The sequence below is a fragment of the Aotus nancymaae genome, unplaced genomic scaffold (assembly GCF_030222135.1).
Source record: "Aotus nancymaae isolate 86718 unplaced genomic scaffold, 86718_ANA_hifiasm-v0.15.2.pri h1tg000020l, whole genome shotgun sequence".
Classification (NCBI taxonomy): Eukaryota; Metazoa; Chordata; class Mammalia; order Primates; family Aotidae; genus Aotus; species Aotus nancymaae.
The window spans coordinates 24,337,651-24,359,781 of NW_026988432.1; the positions used below are offsets into that span (position 1 = coordinate 24,337,651).

The following is a 22,131-nucleotide window of genomic DNA, read 5'->3' on the forward strand; positions in this document are numbered from 1 at the left end:
CTTAGCCATTAAGTCGGAAAATTATTGGAAAGAAACATATAAAAGTATTGCATGTCATAATTCTATAAATATCAAGAACATTTAGTTATCTTCCAGATTAATCCACTAAGGAAACAAGATGGTAAAGAGGTTGAGAGTGCCTGCTTTGGACTACAGTCTGCACTAAATTCTAGTTCTACTACTTACTAGCTATATAATGGAGGTGTAAACTACTTCTTTAAGTCTCATCTGGGTAAACATACTTTATGTAAGATGCTTAGCCTGGTATCTGGCACAGTAAGTGCCCAATAAATGCTTGCTGTCACTGTTGATGATAATACTGTGGTCTTGGGCATGGGATTTTCCTCTGAGCATTAGTCTCTGAATGTTTAGGTACCAGGAAGTTAGACTGTGATCTCAAAGCTCACTTTCATTCCTAATGATTTTTAGGTAGTAAGAGGGGATAGCTAGATATCTATGAAGCAATTACTTCACTGTGAATTCTAGCTTTCATGTTTGGAATGTATGCTGCTCTCTAATTTATTAAATAAAAGCACCCCAAGGGGCTGGAGAGAAAGAGGTGAATTATGGCACTTGCATTATTTACAACATTAACCAGTCAGAAAGGTTTGTGATAATCTGAGCTAGAATAACTTTCCTGAACAAAGTTATTGCTAGTCTGAGATAAATGTTAAATTCATAACCTTTTAGAAAGGTATGGTGTCAAGAAGCTAAATAAACCTAAATGAACAAACAAACATCACGGCTAACTGCTGAGAAACAGTGGTGTATTTTATGGCTCTAGTTGAGAGCCAGAGCAATAAAAATAAATGGAGATATTGGAATCAAATTTTAATATCAACTTTTTTTGCAATTAAAAAAAGTTTTGAACTGTAGTCAACTTATTCATCCTCCTCAGTAACACAGTTTATTTTATTGCATAAGAAAAAAAAATCTGTCTCTCTGACACCTTTACCATATCGTTTCTGATCAGTGTATGTTTATATGAGGCATGATACTGGACACTTGAGCATGAAATTGTAAATAAGATCTAGCCTCAATCATCAGAAAAAGAAATACACATGTACTCAACCAAACATCAAACTGAATAAAAGGTGGCAAAGGCCCTATAGTAATGTAATCAAAATGAAGGGGTGAGATAAAGGCAAAAGTGATGAATTCTGAATTGGAGGACCATGGAGAGTTCCACACAGTAGTTGACATTTCAGCTAGGGCATCAATTCAACAAATACTTAGTGAGTGTCTACAATGTGTTAAGTACTATTCTAAGTGCTGAGAATAGCTCAGTGGATAAAGAAGATAGAAACAGCTTTGCCCACAGGAAGATTATATTCTGGTGGGGAGAAAGGGGATTAGGGAAACACAATTTGTCAGTAAAAGGTAATAAAGGCTATGGAGAAAAATAAGAATAAAAAGGACATAGGAAGTACCAGGGGTCAGGACAGACTTTCATGAAAATGACATTGCAGCAAAGATTTGTCAGAAGTTAGGGAATAATCCATGTCGATCTTTGAGGAGAAGAACATTCTAGAGAGAGTGATGAGCAAGCACAAAGATCTCAAAAGAGGAGAATTCTTGGAATATTTAGGAAACATAAGGAAAGGAGACTGGATAGGAATGAGAAAATAGGAGAATAGTAAAACTGCCACATAGTGAGATTAGAGAGGTAACAAGAGACAAGAGCAAGGACTTCTGCTAATACTGTGAATGAGACAAGCATTTCACCAAAGAGTTTTGAAGCAGAGGAATGACATACCCTAATTTATGTTTTAAAAGGTTGACTTTAGCTGCTATGATAAGACTAGAATTAAGAGATTACTGCAGTAGTTCCAATGAGATTTAGTTGTACTTAAGGAGGCAGTAAGGAGTGGTAGGACTCAGTAAACATTTTGCTTTTGGTTAAATTTTTTTTTGAGACAGAGTCTTGCTCTGTTGCCCAGGCTGGAGTGCAGTGGCATGATCTTGGCTCACTGCGACCTCCACCTCCTAAATTCAAGCAAATTCTCCTGCCTCAGCATCCTGAGTAGCCAAGATTACAGGCATGAGCCACCAACCCCAGCTAATTTTTGTACGTTTAGTGGAAACGGGGTTTCACCATGTTGGCCAGGCTGATCTCGAACTCTCGACCTCAAATGATCCACCCGCCTTGGCCTCCCAAAGTGCTGGGATTACAGGTGTGAGCCACCACACCTGGCCATGTTTTGTTTTTATTTATTTGATTTTAATTTTTTATGAAAATTTAAACAATATAAAACCAGGAAGAATAATATGATGAATTGTTTTATTTGCCTAATTCAGCTCAAAATATAAAATCATAGCCAGTCTTCCAGTATTATTTTATAACAAGACTTGGTATATCATTTCATGGATTCAGGATATATTTTGATGGTACTGCCAAGATTTGATGATGGATTTTATAATAAGAATTAGTAATTAAGAGTTAAGAATTATTGCAAAGATTTTGGCCCGATAAATGAGAAATATGAATATTTCAGTGGTGGGGGGAACTCTGGAATGATAAAATATTTGGTGGGGAGGAGTTGGGGTTGAAGTAAAACAGGTATTTGGTTTTATTCATAAGTTTTATATGCCCATGGGACATTGATGTTGAGAAATCAAGTAGGAAGCTGAGCATATGAGTCTGAATGGCAGGTAAAAAGTTAGGACCAGAGATACAAATTTAGAACACATCAGCATGCTCACAGACTATAAAGTCAAGGAATGGATGATAGGCTTGAGTCCTGAAGCCATTCGATATTTACAGATCAGAGAAACTGGGAGTAAGAAAGTAAAAAGGGCCTGAAAATAGCAGCCAGAGTGGAATGAGGAGAGCATGTGCAACAGAAAACTGAGTGAAGAATGAACTTCGCAAAAGAAGAAATGATCAAATGTGACAAACTGTGCTGATTGTCCAAGTACTGTGAATACCAGGAATTGACTATTAGGTTAGCAACAGGAGGTTATCGGTGAACCTTGATAAGAGCAATTCCTATTACATTCTAGGAACAAACTAATTATTGGAATATGATGTAAGATATTGGAGTGAAGTTAGGCAATTTAAGGAATGTTCCTATGGAAGAGAACAGAGCATGGAGTGCTGAAGGGGAGAAAAGTGAGATTGAAGTTGAATTTGTTGCAATGGAAGATCCAACTGCATGCTGACGTGCTGATAGACATAATTCACCTTAGTGGGAGAAATTGATGAAACAGAACAGAGATAGAATGGCTTAAGATTTGCTCTTCCATGTTGTAAGAAAAGATGGGATCTTGTGCCCAAGTGAAGGTTTGGCTTTAGCTAAAGAGTACAGGCAGTTATTTTACGGAAATTTGAGGAAAGACAGATTATATGCTTAAAGGACACATTTGGGTTAAAAAAAAGTCACATATGAAAGCATATAGAATTCCCCTTCTGATATTTCATGAAATTAAAATCAAGGTCAGGTAAGAGTGGAGGAAAGAGGGAAGGTGTTGGAGATTTGAGAAAAGAGAAAAAGGCATGAAATATCATTAGGAGTGTATGTGAGACAGGATAACTGATAAATGTAGCATAGTTGCCAGTGGCATTAATAAGCAACATGAGATTAGTAGCTATGAATTTAAAGTGAGACGAATCAGCCCAGTTGTACCTTTTCCGCTAGCTATATTCAGCTACAAGAGCACCAGTGAAGAGTAAGTAGAAAGTTACATTTACTTGAGTTGGTTTTTGCTAAGCAAGTAATATGAAACGAGAGTAGCAGGCAAAACGTTGATGCAAGTCAGCAAGTATTTAATTGCTGTGTTTACTGGCTGTGGAATTACAGTTATGAAATAAGTGAAGGAAAACAGGAAGGGTAAGCGATAGGATCAAGGGATTCTAGGTCTCTGTGAAATCAAAAGTTTGTTGTATTCAGACTCCCAAATAAAGAATAGTAAGACAAGGGTCTGGAGAATGAGGCAAGAATGCTATTTGAAACTGAGATAATGAGAGGTTGCAGTGATTGGTGTTATCAAGGTCCATGGCATAACCATGGGAGTGAGTGGCCAAGGGGGTATAGAGGATTAATGCTTAGGATTGAAAGATAAGAAAAAGTTCAACAGAAGAGGAAAGGACAAAATTCTATAATAAACAGGCCTGTGAACAATTACAAAAATAAATGGTTCACTCAAACATAGCAAGTTCAACAATTTCCCCTTCCCCTTCTCCTTCCCTTTATCATCCTCATCCTCCTTCTTCCTATTCTTTGGGCCTGAATTTCAACCTCTTTTCCACATTGTCTCTGAGCTCACACTCTTCTGAGCCCTTCCATTCCTCCTGCGTGCAGTAACTGCCCTGAATTCTTTACGTGAATTCCCCCAGTTCTCATAGCAATGCTAAGAGGTAGAATTTATCTTCCTTTTACTCTAACAAAAAAGTATTATTCCTATTTAGTACGTTATTAAATACAGAAAAGTCACACATCTGGTAAATAGAACCATTTTCAAATCTAGCTCTTGCGACTTCAGTGAAAAATTTTTAGTCATTACAGATTATAGAAACCACACTTTCACATATATCCATATGGACAGATAGATATAGATACAGATAGATTGGGGCTAGACTTCTATGGAAAGAAGTTTGAAGTTACGTGTGCATGTCTTTGTATAGTAATTTTATTGTATTTAAGAACCAGTCACATTCTGGGGCAGTGGAGTGAGTGATCAAAAGAGTATTTCAAAAAGATAACTACAAACAGTGAGGAAGATGGATTGGAAGATGAGGAGCGATTCCCAGAGATCAAGTAAAGATGTTGAAAGTAATAGAATAAAGGAAGCATGTCTGAGCTGTGGCCAAGGTAAAGGTGACAAGACAAGACTTGATGAGGAGTGGCAGTGCTGGGAGGCAGCAGTCAGTAAAACATGGCATGAATTTTTTGCTTGGTCAACGGGATGGAAGATACTAACATAAACTAAAAAAAGGAAAAATATGTATAAGGAGGAGACAGTGAGTATGTTGTAGGCAGGCTGAATTTAAGGTCCCTCCAGGAAATCCATGTAAAAATATGAAGATGACTGGGTCAGAATGACTGCTTCCAGTTTCCACAACTGCACACGCTGAAATCCAAGGAAATTAGGAGGCACCGTGAGATCACAAATAGTTGCAGAGATAACACTAAAACAAATGGCTGTTTCTTCATGGGAATGAATAATCTTAGTGATCATAAGGTAATATGGGTATTGGGTATGTCTAATTTTTTTTGAGAGGAAGTCTTACTCTGCCGCCCAGGCTGGAGTGCAGTGGTGATCACTGCAACCTCTGCCTCCCATGTTCAAGCGATTCTTCTGCTGCGGTCTCCCAAGTAGCTGGGATTACAGGCACATGCCACCACGCCCGACTAACTTTTTATATTTTTAGGAATGACAAGGTTTCACCATTTTGGCCAGGCTGGTCCCAAATTCCTGACCTCAGGTGATCCACCCACCTAGGTCTCCCAAAGTGCTGGGATTACAGGTGTTAGCCACCATGCCTGGTCTCTTTCCTTTCATTTTAAAGTAAGGTCAAATTATAAAAGATAACAGAAACTTTAAAAGGCTATACTTGAACTTGCTGCCAACTAGAAAGGAGAGCATTTTGAGACCCAGTAGGTGAGGAGGGGTATTGTACCACCTGAGCATCAGACTGTCCCATGTTGAAGTAAGTAACATTTTGGTTTATCCAGTTTATATGTTCGCTTTTGACTTCTAAAGATCACCACATGTTTACAGCACTCATAGATCTGAGGGACTAGAAGCCTAGGACATGTGCAACTTACCCAGTATTTACCTCCAACTTGAACATCAAATCAACTTTCAAAGTCCTAAGATGGTAAAGCATCTTAAGGGAAAAATGTTAGGGAAAAAAAATGCAGTGGATTGTAATCTTGAAACCAGACAGGTACAACTCACTTTTGACTAGTCAATAATAATATTCACAATAACAACTTCTACAAAATACTAGACACTCTGATATGACATTAATATACGCAACCTAATTTAATGCTAGCAAAAACCTTGCAAGGTATGTATTATATTTTTAAATTTTGTTTTCTTTTTTCTTTTTAGTTCTTTAAAAACTTTCAATTTTCATGAGGACATAATAGGTGTATGTATTTATGGTATACATGATGTATTTTGATACAGGCATGCAACGTGTAATAATCACACCAGGGTAAATGGGGCAGCCATCATCTCAAGCATTTGCCTTTTGCATTACAAACAATCCATTATACCCTTTATTGTACATTTTAAGGTAAGTATTATAAATTCCTCCTTATTAAGGAGGAAAATGAGGCTCAGAGAAGTCATGTGGTTTTTTTTTTGAGATCATGTGATGTCAATGACAAAAATGGGATTAAAAACTAGCCAGAGTAAGTAGTGCTTTCATAATCTGTTCCACGAATATACAGCCTAATTCTGTTTTCTGTTTATGACTCTGAAAACAAAAGAAATAAAAAATTGATGTAATATATCCTTACCCCTTTCAAGGAAGTTTTATATAAATTATTTAATTAGTCTCTGTAAACAACATTGCTTTTAAAATCTGCACTCATTTAGAAATGAGTGAAGGAAATAGTGGAGATTTCACAGCCTCTTCAAGGTTCCTGTCCAAGATCTCCTCCTGCCATTACCCAGTGGTATCGATTTAAAGAGATGATGGATTAAGCTGAATTTTACTGGTAGTATCACCTACCTGTTGTCACCTTCTCTGGAGAAAAAGACCGTGAAGGTTTGAATGTTCCCTTTCACTTCTGCAGGTGGGCGCCAGCTGAGACGGACAAACCGGCTGGAAACCAAGACAGGGACCACATCTCTGGGAGCTGAAGGGAGGACACTGGAGCTTGGGATAGCTAAGGAGAAAGAATAGGAGGCTATCAGGTGTCAGTGCCATAGGTAAGAATTGGGTAGGAAGGCAGAGCCAACCTATTAGCAAGCATCTCCACGTTATCGTCACGTTGATTCTAAAGGAAGAAAAGCCTGGTAATGCACACATTAGATGAAATATAAGCTATATTTGTATTTCTTGGGTTTAACAAGTGTGGCTAATGACATGTATATGATTGCATTGCATGTATATCCAATTTTGATTACCCATGGATCTATGACCAATAAGGGAAAAAATGACTGCTCAGCCAAGAAGAGGGGAGAGAAATTTGGCAATGTGAATTTTTAACAAGCACTTGAGTTCTAAAAAGACCTTACTTTAGACCTGTGGATAATATGATTCAATATTGTAAAATCATTATACTTCTCATAACTTTAACTGATAATAGAAAATGTTTTTGATAAGAGACAAATTATTTTAAGTAATTAATATTTCCCTGAATTGTTTCAAAAATGAAGCACAGGTTGAATAAGAATATGGATAAATGAATAAATGCATGTATCTATATTTCAAGTAAAAGATGATATTACAATTCAGAAGATAAACTCAAGATACACTAAATCTAAATCTAAATTTATGGTGACTATTTGTCAAAGATAACCTATTGGCATTTTTAAGAGTTCTAAGAAGAGCTAAGAGTGCCATCATCTCTAGGATTTTACAAGGTTAGGGGCAGTTATTACTGTAGAAAATATGTGATCGTATAGTTTTAATATACAGTAAGGCCACACGATTCCTGACAAAAAATATCACTTACTATAAAACTTTCTTTATATATTAAAAAAATTGTAACCAAGTTGTTTTTTTTTTTTTTGAGATGGAGTCTCACTCTGTCACTCAGGCTGGAGTGCACTGGTGCAATCTTGGCTCACTGAAACCTTCACTTCCAGGTTCAAGCAATTCTCCTGCCTCAGCCTCCCAAGTAGCTGGGATTACAGGTGCATGCTACCATGCTTGGCTATTTTCTGTATTTTTAGTAAAGATGGGGTTTTGCCATGTTGGCCAGGCTGTGCTGAACTCCTGACCTTAAGTGATCCACTCACCTCAGTCTCCCAAAGTGCTGGGATTACAGGCATGATCCACCGTGCCTAGCCCCAAGTTGATTCTTTAAAATATTCATTTCATAGTTAAAATATGTTTCATAGTAGAAAAGACACAGCCCAAGTAGGTGTACATACACTGACACAGAGTTTAATAAAGCACTAATTTGGAAGTCAAACCAATGGAGACTTCAATATTCTACAACACAGCCACAGACTTACTTGTATTCATAAATGTTTTCAGTAACCAAAAAATTATCACAAAATCTTATCCCTATCAGTATATGTCTACATGTCTACACCATTCTGATATAATTTTTTTTTCTGCCCCATCCTCCCTAGTAGCTGGAATTACAGGCACACACCACCACACCTGGGTAATTTTTGTATTTTTGGTAGAGACAGGGTTTCACACCATTTTGGCCAGACTGGTCTTGATCTCCTGACCTCAGGTGATCTGTCTGTCTTGGACTCCCAAAGGGCTGGGATTACTGGTGTGCTCTACCTCTCCCAGCCTATTCTGATACAATTTGAAGTAGCTTATTTGTTTTTAAGAGCACAGAAAATTAAGAGCAGAGATTAAAGGCTGATGAAAGTTAACACAAAGTAGAAGCAGTTTTCATGAACTTACCTACTAGCAAAGAAAATGAAAGATAAAATATTCTATAAGAAATGCAGATATAAAACTCCACCTCACTTCTAGAATTCACTGTATTTAAAGCAGAATTTAATCACTATTAGCCATAGGAACAACTCTAAATTATCCACAATTAGAAAACTCTTTTTTCAAATATTGGAGGAACTAATAACATGTAAGAGAGGTTTCCTATTAAATATGTGCAGGCTTATTTTGTAGTGTGTGTCTGCTTGAGTATGTGTGAATTCATAATTGATCTTTGTTGTGAGAGCTCTGTTTTCTTCATGTTTGTTAAAGTTCCCAAGTCTGGGGAACGTGTGTTTCATCTTGACAGGTGGTCTCTAGCCACAAATCGTAGGTACCCATTTGCTGATATAAAATCTTCAAACAGGCTTTTGTAGCCCATTTTCCCTAGTCTTTATCAAAGTTAGTCTTCATTTTTACATTCACATTGTATAGGGACTGGCTAAGTCATATTACTGCCATGAATTAAACTTCTGCTAGCTAGAAAAATTCATCTGGGGAATGGAAATACCCCATTTCCTAATGGTTCCAGAAACATTATCAATTTACAATACTTACTAGCTATACCGAGAAAGAGAGATTTTAAAGAATGAGGGGAAAAAAGTCATTCAAAGTTATTTCTGACTCCATAGATTCTCTGACTATTTCTTTGTAGATAAAGTTTCGCCTTGCTCTCCTGATCAGTACAGTATTTGAAATAAATGGAAGACTGGCAGTGAGTTAGTCAATCTTTTATAGCAGAGTGGTGAGGGAGGGGAAAAGATTGATGCCTTGAGATGGAGTGTCTCTCTCAAAAATATGGGTGATATTAAGCTTCTTGACAAAAACCTTTACTTCCACACATCACAGGCAGCTGAGACTAACACACTGGAGTGAATTTATTCTTTCCCTCTCCCCCAGCCTGCTTCACCTCCTGGGCGATATTCATGCGGTCCTCTCAACTGTGCAGTCCAGAAATCCGAAGCCCATCTTCTATTCTTGACTCTCTTTCACTCACCGCATGCAACGGTTCCCCACTCCTGAACATCTCATAAATCTACCCACGCTATTGCATCTCCACTGCCATGCTTACATCAGCACCATCACACTCTCTCACCAGAATTACAAGTGTCTCCCAGCTCCTCTGCCTTCCTTTTTTTTTTTTTGAGACAGTCTCATTCTGTTGCCCAGGCTGGAGTGCAGTGGAGCGATCTCAGCTCACTGCAATCTCTGCCTACCGGATTGAAGCAATTCTCTGCCTCAGCCTCTCCAGTAGCTGGAATTACAAGCACCTACCACCACGCTCAGCTACTTTTTTGTATTTTTAGTAGAGATGGGGTTTCACCATGTTGGCCAGGCTGGTCTTGAACTCCTGACCTCATGATTCAGCCTCCTCAGCCTCCGAAAGTGCTGGGATTACAGGCATGAGCCACCGTGCCCAGCCTCCTTTGCTTTCCTTAAACTCAACTTCCTCAAATATATTCTCCATGCAGCATCCAGAATGAGCTTATAAAAATAACAAATCTGGGGCCGGGCACGGTGGCTCACGCCTGTAATCCCAGCACTTTGGGAGGCCGAGGCGGGTGGATCACGAGGTCAAGAGATCGAGACCATCCTGGTCAACATGGTGAAACCCCGTCTCTACTAAAAATACAAAAAATTAGCTGGGCATGGTGGCGCGTGCCTGTAATCCCAGCTACTCAGGAGGCTGAGGCAGGAGAATTGCCTGAACCCAGGACGCGGAGGTTGCGGTGAGCCGAGATCGCGCCATTGCACTCCAGCCTGGGTAACAAGAGCGAAACTCTGTCTTAAAAAATAAAGTAAAATAAAATAAAATAAAATAAAATAAAATAAATAACAAATCTGGTCATGTCACTCTACTGCTTATTTTTCCTCCACACATCCTCTTCGGGGCAAGCTCCAAACTTCTTAATTAGCTTGCTGGCCTGACTCTCGCTGACGGTGGGTCTTGGATGGATTTCTCCATAAACAAGGCTTCAGAAAAGGATCTTTGCACAAGTACTACATTTGGGAGATGATCCCAGAAACAGCAGCAGGGAGTCAGGAAGTGAGACAGGGTAGGGAGGGACCTATCTGAAGAGTGAGTTAACTCTGGTTATCCCTGTGGGAAACTAAAGGGCAATCCCACTGGGGATGCTGGGAGTCCTTAAGGGACATGCCTTAGAGTTATCCGTCCCTCTGGATAGCAGATAGGGGTATTTATCTTCCTACCACTTCTCCATCATTTGTTGAGAGTGATTCCAGGGGTTTTGCCTTTCTTGAACAATAGCTTAGTGTGTTCGCATAACAAGATAGAAAATACCTTCGGGAAGAGGCTCGCAGAGATCCACAGTAAGCACCATTCAGCAGCTCTACCCACTCAACAGATATTCCAACAGCTCATATCACCCATCCTCCTTGTCTAAGTGCAGAGGAGAGAATGGGAACAGCAGAGGAAGCCATTGTTCTCATGGTGCGTATGTGGAAGCTCCTTGGGTTCTTGAGGCTTCAGCATTAAGCATGTTCTCCTCATGCTGAGCCGCTTGCCATTCTCTAGGGCTTTCACAGAAGCAGATCCCACACCTTAACAAGCCCCTCGCACTCATGGGTCTAACTCCTACTTTCCCTCTTAGTGTAGTTGAGGTGTTTCCCCTGGAAAGACTGACTGAAAGTATTTGCAAAATATATAAAAGACAAGGAACTCATAATATAAAAAAGAATGTTTTAAAGTCTATAAGATAATAATCTTATTGAAAAGCAGGTTTCCACTTGACAAATAATGCAAGAAATACACATTAAAATAAAGCCCGAAAACTTTTATCAGAGGCCACTTTAAAGAAGGTGAGTATCTCACATCGGCCAGGGTGTGGTGCTCTCACAGGCTCTCAGCTGAAGTGTGTGTGAGCACTACATGTTTAGAAGCAAATGTGACAAAGTCCTTTTAAAAAATTTCATAGCATTAGGCCAAACATTCCATGTCCATAAAATATTTTAAAAATAGCAAATGCCTCCTTCATCAGTACATCAATCTGAAATCATAGGTAGCACATTTACTCAAAATGTAATACCTCTATAACCTATCAGTTTTCTAAAAATGGGATCCTTACTAGATTTTTTAGAAAAAAATGTTATAAACATATAATTAATGATAACTTGGTAAAAGTTTTTTGGAATTTTCAAGAAGTTAGACAAATAAGTTTTATACAAACAAGAGGAAAGTTTTCAAATCTTTTTCCTTCAAGAGGACCTCACTCCTACATGATGTCAGCATCACAAACCAGTTGGCATCTTCACCCACCCAGGGAGTACCAGGGAGGAGGGTGAGGGACAATGACAAGCAGGTAGAGGCTCCTCCCTCTCTTCTCCTTAGGCTTCAAGGAATGTCTCCTCACAGAGCTGGTCTAGACTCGGATGGCACAAAATTCAGAATAGAATTCATCACGGACTCTTTACCTCAATTTAAATAGGCGCTATATTAAAGGGGAGGAACACAGTTTTAACAAAGGAATGGCTTCTTATCTTATAAAGGGGAATTAATTTTGCTTTTACTAATCCTCCATGCTTTCTCTCAACAGTAACTTGCCTTCAAATAAGGTCTCAATAAAGAACCAATCAGGACTTCTTTTCTTTGCTCCTGGAGGCCTAATCTCCAGTCTGGCCCTAATCTCTCTGGCCCATTACTGTTGCCATAGCTACAGTTTCTTTATCTGTTGTCATGGAGAAGAGGAGGTGAATTTGCCACACTATAACGACATAGTCTTTCTTTTTCTTTTAAGGACATCTTTAAAAAATTTTTGATAATAGCCAAATCCAAGAAAGGGTGATAATTTTTATAGATAATGAAAAGCCAAAGATATATAGCTTGGAAGCCAAAAAATAATAACAGCAACATTTTGATTAGGTCCCCTGCAATAGCCTTAGTAACGATGATGCTATTGGATAAATTTTTTAAATAAAGCTTCAATTTTTCTCGATACCAAAGACTTTTCTGTCACATTTTATTATACAGTGCTTATGAACATGAATTTTTATCTGAGCTTATTAATAGTTCACTGCCTTCATTCCCTGTGAGGTATATGAAAGAGGTATTCATAAAAACAAAAATATTTAGTTTACATTAAACCTCAAACAAGCCATTCTACTCACTAAAATATTACAAATGTGGCCACCAAATCAACTAGCTGCTTTATTAGCTGCATCTCCTTTATTAGTCTGCATCTTCAACTACTTAATAAAAATAATATGTAAATAGATATTATCAGTGAAATAATAGAAACAATTTTCCTAAGATCAAACGACTATCATATCTCCTTTTGATTTTTATTTGGATTTTTATTTCTTGTTGGTTTCCTTGACACCAAACTCTAGTTTTTTATTGTCTAAATGAAGATATGGATAAACCTAAATTAAGTTTTTACAGTTCATAAAGTTATTTGACAAAATCATCAAAAAAGAAGCATGGGTGTGTATAATTAAAATTTAACAATGAATCATATTTTTTCTAAAATGTTACATTGTTTTCAAAGTTAAAAGAATTATGACTTGTGGTAGTGGATTAAAAACTTCAGAAAAACTACGAAATGTAGGTTTTATAAAATAGTTATTTGAAACCAGTTTTTATCTTGTTAATATAAAAGTTAATGTACTCCATAAAATCTCATTAAATAATAATTAGTTATTCATTTGTTGTTTAATTGCCAGATAACACTGGATGCTTTTATTCTGTACAACATATTACCTTGAGGCATATATACATTGTGAAATGGTAAAACCTAGTTAACTAACAATGCATTACCTCACATACATAAAATAATGTATTGGTACATTTTAGATAAAATTGAGTTATGAATATTGATGGAATATCTACCGTGTTCCTACTGTTATGCTTGAAGCTGAGAATCATTTATTTTTAAGCTCTCAGTTTTGACCTCAGAGAACTGGAAATTAATTTGAGGACTCAAGGTGTACCCATGTAACATGATTGAAAAGTTAGAGACAGTCACTTACTTAGAAATGAGTTTCATTCTAAAGTTTGGGTGGAAAAAGTTATTTAGACATTAGAACACATCTCATTGAATGATTTCTATTCTGTTTCCAGATACTTACTTAATTTGTACTACTGATTAACTATCATAGTAATAGTGTTATGAAATGGAATCATACCTTGTATGTAATCTTTGATAAAACGAATTCATACATCCAATAATTAATTCATTCAATGGTAATTGAAGGCATACTGTGTGCAAGGCACTGAGAAGTGGTTCATTCCATTTCCAGTTCCCAGAGAGAAAACCAGCTTGATCATTCCCCCTACTCAGCTTGGCTTCACCCTCCAGGATGCATTTGCTACCACCTCCAACATTACTCCTTCCATAGCAGGTGGACTTTCACAGTTATCTTTAGCATGAGGCCTGAAGGATCTAAACCTGAAAGATACAACTGAGGGTCTCCAAGGGTGGGGAGCTCCGCTTGAGGAGTCTGCAAAGGCTTTAGTTTCAGAACAGCCTCTTTACTACCTCCCCGTTCTCCCTGCTGAGCTTGCTCATTTCCATGAAGACCTCATGCTTTCACCTCTCCTACTTTTGTGTGCTGCAAACTGAGCTGAAATACCTTCCTCCAATTGCTTTCCTGCTCTGACATGGGGGCCTCTTTCAGATCTCAGTTAAAGTGTCACCTCACTGATCTCCGACCTGGCTTAGGCCCCTCTATGTGGGAGTTCACAAAACCAGGATAAGAGGAACACTCCCGTCAGGGCACTTTCTTGTACTCTCAAGGATCTGGTTATTTTTGTTGTTGTTGTTAACCTATGTATAAATTGTATGCTCTGTGAAAGAAGAAGCTAAGTCTAAACTGCTTATCACTTCAATCCCTGTCACCATCACAGTGTATGTCAGCCATATCATAGGTATGCATTAAATTATTGCAGGGTCTAGCTAAATGGAAGGCTTTGCACATTGGTGAGATTATGTTAAGACTTTCACTAGAAAACTCCTTTTCAGAACTCTGTAAAATGTTTGCTTGAGAATATGTGCTGGGAGAAGACTGAGCATTACTGCAAACTAGTTATGTTCATCATCATTAATTTGCAGATAAATTGCAAAGTAGAATGAAAAACCAAGCTCAGAGGAAGGTTTCAAGGAAATGCAAGTTTGGGGTGAGAGCATTTTATTTTGAACCAAATGGAGAAGGGGAAATATATCACAACCTTCTCTGTCACAGCTTGTCAGTCTTTATCCCTAGAGGAAACTCTGGTGGCAAGCTTTCTACATTGTGCCAAACAATTTAGGTGTGTTCGCGTAAGGATGGTTCCTAAGGGAAATAATTCTTTCACTAAGAAGCAAAAAGGAAGCTTGAGAATTTGGTTTGGACTGACCTTGCATCCAGAAGGGGACCTCGGGGTCTGTTCTAGAAAGTGTGATTCTTATCCCAGGATTATACATCAAAGAGTATGGTCAAATAAAGGTTGTATGCTAAAAAGGATTTCCTGTGGCCACACAAAGAGATAGACTGAGAAACAAGTTCTAGGAAGTATTTTCGTATCGGCAGCAATAACTATAGCTTTCAGAGTTTGAGCTCTTCTCAGACAAAAGGAGGAGAAAAATATTATCTGATAAATTGGCCAACCAATACATGTATAACTAAAGGTTTTATGCTCAGATCTGTATATTGTAGGTATGTAAAAGCATACATCATATGCATTTAATAATTTATTTCTAAATTGCTTATTTAGGAAAGTGCCTTTTAAACAGTTTATCCAAAATGCAGCAAGGACCACAGGCAGCTTGGCAAAGTGGCTAGCATAACATGTATGCAAACAGATTCGACTAGCAAACTGCAATTAAATGGTACAGACCATGCTCCCTACTCCCAAACGCTGTGACTGTGTTATTTGGAAAGGTATTTAGCTTCTCTGGGCCTTAATTTCCACATTGAAGACTGATAAAAAATATTTAGTATACAGAGTTGTTAAGTAATAATGAAAAATGGAATCTAAGGGCTGCTTATCATACCTAGCATATGATTTGTATTCAATAAATGGCTGTTATTATCATTAGCCTATCTTTAGATCTTGGGAGCAGAAAGCCTATTTCTGCTGGTCCGGTTTTTTGATGGCTGGCTAGAGATGTAGGAACTCTCATTGAAAGGCACTGGGAAGTTTTGAGCAAAATCTGGTAGGTCAAGTAGGTTGAGAACAAACATGCTTCTCCTGTGGAAGGAGAGTATATGGTCACTTCAATATCCTTTTCTACTTAACTTTTCAGGTTGCAGAGAAACATGCATCATTATTTTTCTTTTTAAAAAATTTTATCATTCCACATTTCTGCCCTATAAGAGTTTACTTCATTTCAGGTCTCTTTCCTCTCTTTGTATTTTCTCCCTAATCATTGCACTCTTTCCATCTGTCACTATTTCAAGGCTTTGTGAGGCCACCTTTAATCATCTTTCTCATCAATGTCTCTTCCTGGCATCTTTCCCCAACTACATGAGAGTTATGCTTCTACCCAATTGCAGCTCGCTTTGTTTCTCCCCTTTCCCTTGAGTTTATGTCATTGAATTCCTAGTCATTGTTTATCCATTCTCCATGCCCAGGGACCCCAAATGTGCCATTTCAATCATTCCCTTGTCACCAGAGCTTTCTCTGGGGATAAAGACTGACAGGATGTGACAGCTCCCCTCCCACCCCTCATGTGCATCACCATCCTTTCCCTCATCCCAGCCATATGGTGCTTTGTCCCAGGCTGGCAGGCAATCCGCTCCTCTGCCGGTGAAGAACATCTAAAGAACACATGCGTTGCTGATATAGATCAGTAAGTCAGGCTTTAAGAAGCAGTGCTTTTTCCCTGCAATTTCCTTTGGTGATGAGACACTACTAAAGTAAAATAGCTGACGACTTGTGTTGTTAAGGAAAAAATAAATAACTGAATCAGTGCTAGGATGTTTAATTTTGTATGTGTGTTTCAAACAACTAAATGTTTCCAGTAAGAAACTCAAGTAAAGATACATTGAAGATAATACAACTTAAGTAAGAAGAACCAAGGTTTAAGCTACTCTCTTTAGTAATGTAGGTTCTTTTAAGAGCTGCTTTTACTGTTTTAGGATACTAGGCAACTCATTAAAACGGCTCCACTCATACTTGAAGGCTCAGTAAGTTAATATGGCAAACTTCCAACTCTCCTTATAGGACTTACAATAAATTTTAAAATAATTTACTTAAGGATATGGTGTCAGGATAGCCATGAAAATGCTCATTTCTAAGATATGCTCATTTCAATGTAAAAAAAAAATTATCTGAGAATCAGAGGTGCAGCATGACAGGTTGGCTAAACACTATGTTTCAGATAGACAGGATAAAAACAGGTGTGTGAGGTGGCACCACAGGGCAAGAATGTACTGGCTGTGTATGGCATGGAGGTTTAATAAGTATTTATGTGCAGTACACTTAGCCGTAACCCCTTGCTAACCATCCCTAAATTTTATAGCCACAAAACAAATTAAAGGGGAATAAAGATGAAGCAAATAAAAGAGGGTATAAAACTAAGATAAATTATTACTTATTCCAATTAAGTTTATAGAAGTAGAGCATTACACAAATGTTATGAAGTCACTGCAAAGCAAGAAGGGGCACAATATGAATACGAAGCATGGTTCCTTACATTCCTTTTCGTTTTTAGGTTTGACCATCCAGGTCTCTATATTTCTGAGAGAGAGAAAGAAAAAGACCCTGACTACTTATATTCTAGTCCTCATTGTGAGAAGCAGGACGGTGAGCATGTAGTATTTGCAACCACAGCTGAGTCATCACTCACGTAGCTCATTCTTTTTCTTTCTTCATGTATTGCCGTGGGAAAATGACAGCTCAGCTATCAACCACAGAAGAGGCATATTGACCTGAACCTAGTACGTACACTTTACATCTATAAAGTAGAAAAATAAAAACAATAACCTCCAGAGATGATTGATTAATAAAACACATTTTATAATCACAAATTATGGCTGTGCATCAAAGCCAGTCTTTCCCCAGTCACTCTAAAAAGAACGATGCTAATTTCTCCAGAAAAGATGGGTCTCTGAAAAATGTCTTGTTTAATTTTAAACAATTGTTAAATGTATTATTTACCTAAAGACCCATATTGATTTGAATTATGGTTGATCAATTTATCTGTTAACTCAAAATATAACACAGGACATGTGGAATACTAAAATGTAGGATACAGATGCTCATCTGTAACAAATGTATTTAGTTCCTTGTTGCTATCGTAGCTGAGGTAAAGCATATGTTTGGCAGGTATTTACATGTTCACTTATTCTCATGAAGATGTAAGAGTTATGTATGATCAGTGACTTTTTTTTCTTGAATAAAGTAAAAAGAATTCTAGAATTGGCTTTGTAGACAAGGCTTGCTATGAGTTGAGTGTTTTTGTCCCCTCTACAGTTCTGGTTGAAATTTAATCCCCAACGTAACAGTATTAGAAGGTATAGCCTTCGGGAGGCAATTGAGTCTTCAGGGCTCTGCCCTCATAAATGGGATTCGTTGCTCTTGTAAAAGGCCTTGATACAAAGTTTGCCCTTGTTTTTGCCCCCTTTATTCCTTCTGCCATGTGAGGACACCAACTTTCTGCCTCATGGAGGATGTAGCCACAAGGTGTCATCCTGGAAGCAGACAGCAGCCTTCACCAGACAACCACACCTGCTGGTGCCTTGATCTTGTGCTCTCAGCCTCCTGAGCTGTGAAAATAAATTTCTGTTCTTCATAAATCACCCGGTCTGTAGTATTTATTTTTATTTTTTGGAGACAGAGTCTTGTTCTGTCACCCAGGCTGGAGTGCAGTGGTGTGATCTCAGCTCAACTGCAACCTCTGCCTCCCGGTTCAAGACTCAGCCTCCCAAGGATCTGGGATTACAGGTGTGCACCACCATGCCCAGATAATTTTTGTATTTTTCGTAGAGACGATGTTTCATTATGTTGACCACGCTGCTCAAACTCCTAGTCTCAAGTAACCCACCCACCTTGCCCTCCCAAAATGCCTGGATTACAGCCGTGAGCCACTGTGCCTGGCCCAGTCTATGGGCCACAAGGGAATAGCAGCACAAGGGAATATACTGCCTTCCAGTTAGCAGCTGGTTAAATACCTTCTAGGTGCAGATATTTAAAGTCACTACTAAGGCTCTGTCATGCTATTAAGCAACAATAGCTTCCATCTCTCTATTTTCCTTCTTTTCTATTTATTTCTTTCTCTCTTCTTATCCCTTGTTTTTTCTTTGAAAACAATTCATCCAAATTTGGGACAGAATTTGGAACTCAATGACAGATTCACTACCCAGTTCCAAAAGTAATAGCTGCATCTTAGTCCACTTGGGCTGCTATAAATAAATATCCTAGACTGGGTAATTTATAAACAACAGAAATATATTTCTCATAGATCTGGAGGCTAGGAAGTCCAAGATCAAAGCACTATCAGAGTTGGTGTCTGGTAAGGGCTTCATAGATGACACCCGTTGCTGCGTCCTCACAAGGTAGAAGGGGCAAAACAGTACCTTAAACCTCTTTTAGAATATTAATCCCATTCATAAAAGCAGAGCCCTCACAGCTTAATCACGGCCCAGAAGGCCCCATCTCTTAATACCACCACAATGGGAATTAAGTTTCAACATGAATTTTAGAGAGACACAAACATTCAGACCATATAGCAAACTGGTTGTATAGACAGGATAATAAAAATATGACAATTAGAAGATTTAAACAATAAAATTTGATATGACCTTGTTATAAATTATTCTGTTCCTCAATTTCTTCCAAACTTAAAACATTGTAAAAACATCCCTGTTCTCCCACATGACCATCAAGACACAAACACAGTGGATGATGCCCATAAAGTACCTTGAGTCCAGTTAAATATAGTCTCAAAATATAAAGGAAAACAAGTAAACAAGTGGCATCAGCCCCTATTTTGACTATTTCATCACCTTACTATATATTGGAAATGCAGAGGTGAATACGTTTGCTATTTGATATGGTTTTGTGGGAGCTACAGTTCAATCTCTTCTTGAATTGTAGCTCCCCCAATTCCCATGTGTTGTGGGAGGGACCTGCTGGGAGGCAACTGAATCATGGGGGCAGGTCTTTCCCATGTCATGTTCTCATGACAGTGAGTAAGTCTCATGAGATCTGATGGTTTTATAAAGGTGTGTTCCTCTGCACAAGCTCTCTTCCCTGCTGCCATGTAAGATGTCCCTTTCTCTTCCATCATGACAGTCAAGCCTCCCCAGCATGTGGAACTGTGAGTCAATTAAACCTCTTTTCTTTATAAATTACCCAGTCTTAGGTATGTCTTTATTAGCAGCATTAGAGCAGACTAATACACTATTGAAATGGGAAGGCAGTTCTAAGAATAGGGAAAAACCAGAACCCATGAAAAGAAACACTGATAAATACGGCTGTATTGAAACAAAACTTCTACATGAGGAAACATAATAAGTGAGATGGAAATGTGAATGACAATCTGAGACATTTTCCATATTATTAAGAGCATTAACATTCCTAATATGCAGAGCTGTTACATTTCAAACTATTCAAAGAAAAAAAGATGGTAAGTAAGCCAGAGTCAGAAAAGATTATAATAGAAAGGGTCAGTACACGCACCTTTCATTTCAGTGTCTTTAAATATTCTATTGTAATGTCATCCTCCAAGTAATTATTAATTCCACCAAAGAGAATTATTTCGCTATAATAAATGTCAACATAAGAATACCAAATACTGTGGCCTTCACCTTCAAAGTGTGAAAATTTGTTAAACTTCAAATGGGAGGGAAACAATCACTCTCATACCTTTGGCTATTTAAAGCAAAAAATAAATTATATAATATATTCATAAGTAAATATTTTGACAGAAGGAAAAAATTACCTGTATAGAGTTCAGAACTTGATGCCACACTTCCTGAAACATTTCAAAATTACTAACCATAACATGTAGTTTGCAATTCTGCAGCTACTCTGCAATAAGCATGAAGATAGGTTACAAAACCTAACTCACTCTGGTCTCTGGTTTCCTGCTGCTCTAGGGTCTGAACATAAACCATAATATGATATTTAAAGAAATTCTCTAAGAGATGACTAGAAAATAAGACAAAGAAAAAAAAAGAAAACAACAAAAACCAAGATGAATCAGAGGTGACTTCACTTCAGTCTGCTGCCCAGGTATGTCATGAGCCAAACATGTAAACTATCTGTTCTGGGGTCTAATTGTTTTCAGTAGAGGTAAGGGATAGGAAACCTGGAGACTGTAGGAGTTTTATTCTTAAACTCTTTCTGGGCAATCAACTTGTAGACTCAAAAGGAGGAGGCACCGCTATACAGCTGTCAGCACACTGGCTATACTGCCTTCTGTAAGTGCTAGAGTTGGTATCATATTACTAACAGAGAATGTGGTATAATCATGTTAGACCTTAGTCATAAAGTTGATTGCAGTCATTAGAAAGAGAGGTGAGGAGGCTGGGCAGTGGGCTAAAATGAGATACTTGCTTCCAAAGAAAAGAGTAAGGAGATGAAAAATATTAATTTCAGAGTAAAACCCTGGCCAACTCAGCCACTACTTAGTAAGTGATAAAAGTTACTGGCCTTAGGGATGGCATGTGGCTGTCATGTATCCTTGATATTACATGGCAAGGAGTACACTTCCTCTGTGTGGTATTTTTTCCAAAAAGAATACCAGTCTAAATAGTAAAAAAAAAAACCAACTTTGGATAAACCCAGATTGGGATACCTGACCAATACTCTTCAAGACAGTCAAGGTCAAGAAAAACAGGGAAAGATAGAAGCTGTTACAGAAACAGGAGACTGGGAAGACATGACAATTAAATGCAAGGAGGTTCCCTGCATTGGAATCTGAGACAGAGAAATGGTATTAATGGAAAATCTAATGAAATCCAAGTAAAGACTGAAGTGTAGTTCACAGTAATATGGCAATGTCAGTTTCTTAGTTGCAACAAATACACACAGTCATGTGAGATGTTAACAGTGGGAAAACTGGATGAAGGGTATATAGGAGCTCTACTGTATTTTTACAGTTTTCATGTAAATATAAAATTATTCTACAATATATAAAAATGTTTATTTTAAAGAGGAGTAGGGACTTGCTTAAATTATAGTTGAAGATCAACCCTAATGTGATTAACGCTAGTTTTGTCCAAAAAACATAGAATAGACTTTATTAAGACATATAATAAAAGGATGTTTATCTATTAGGAGTACATTTGTTTCTGAGTAAAGGACTTATTAAAAAAAAAAAAAGGAACAAAGACCGTGTTAAGTTTTAGGATTCTTACTGTGTTTGTAGCTAACATCTATCAGCCAGTATGAAAAGATTAATTCTAAAGGCTGGAAAAGAATGTGCACAACCCTACTTCCAAACACTGTCCCAAGAGAGAAAGAGTTCAGACTGCAGCCATCAATCTGAGAAGTGTCATCCACCAGAGCATTTATAATTCATGCTGATGCTTTTGCATCACCTGGCATCAGTCAGGCTATGTGTCTACTTTGTATTTCATCCTAGGGAGTAATGCATTGGATTTCAACT

General features: G+C 37.9%; 1 protein-coding gene across 3 annotated transcripts in view; it reads right to left on the bottom strand.

Moving 5' to 3' along the window:
* DCC (DCC netrin 1 receptor) overlaps positions 1–22,131 on the bottom strand; it is a 1,184,710-nt gene that overhangs the window by 372,321 nt on the left and 790,258 nt on the right. For all 3 annotated transcript variants that reach the window (XM_012464272.3, XM_012464274.3, XM_012464273.3), the window contains exon 8: positions 6,686–6,842. In XM_012464272.3, the coding sequence (XP_012319695.1) occupies positions 6,686–6,842 (157 nt within the window). The remainder of the gene's footprint in view (positions 1–6,685; positions 6,843–22,131) is intronic.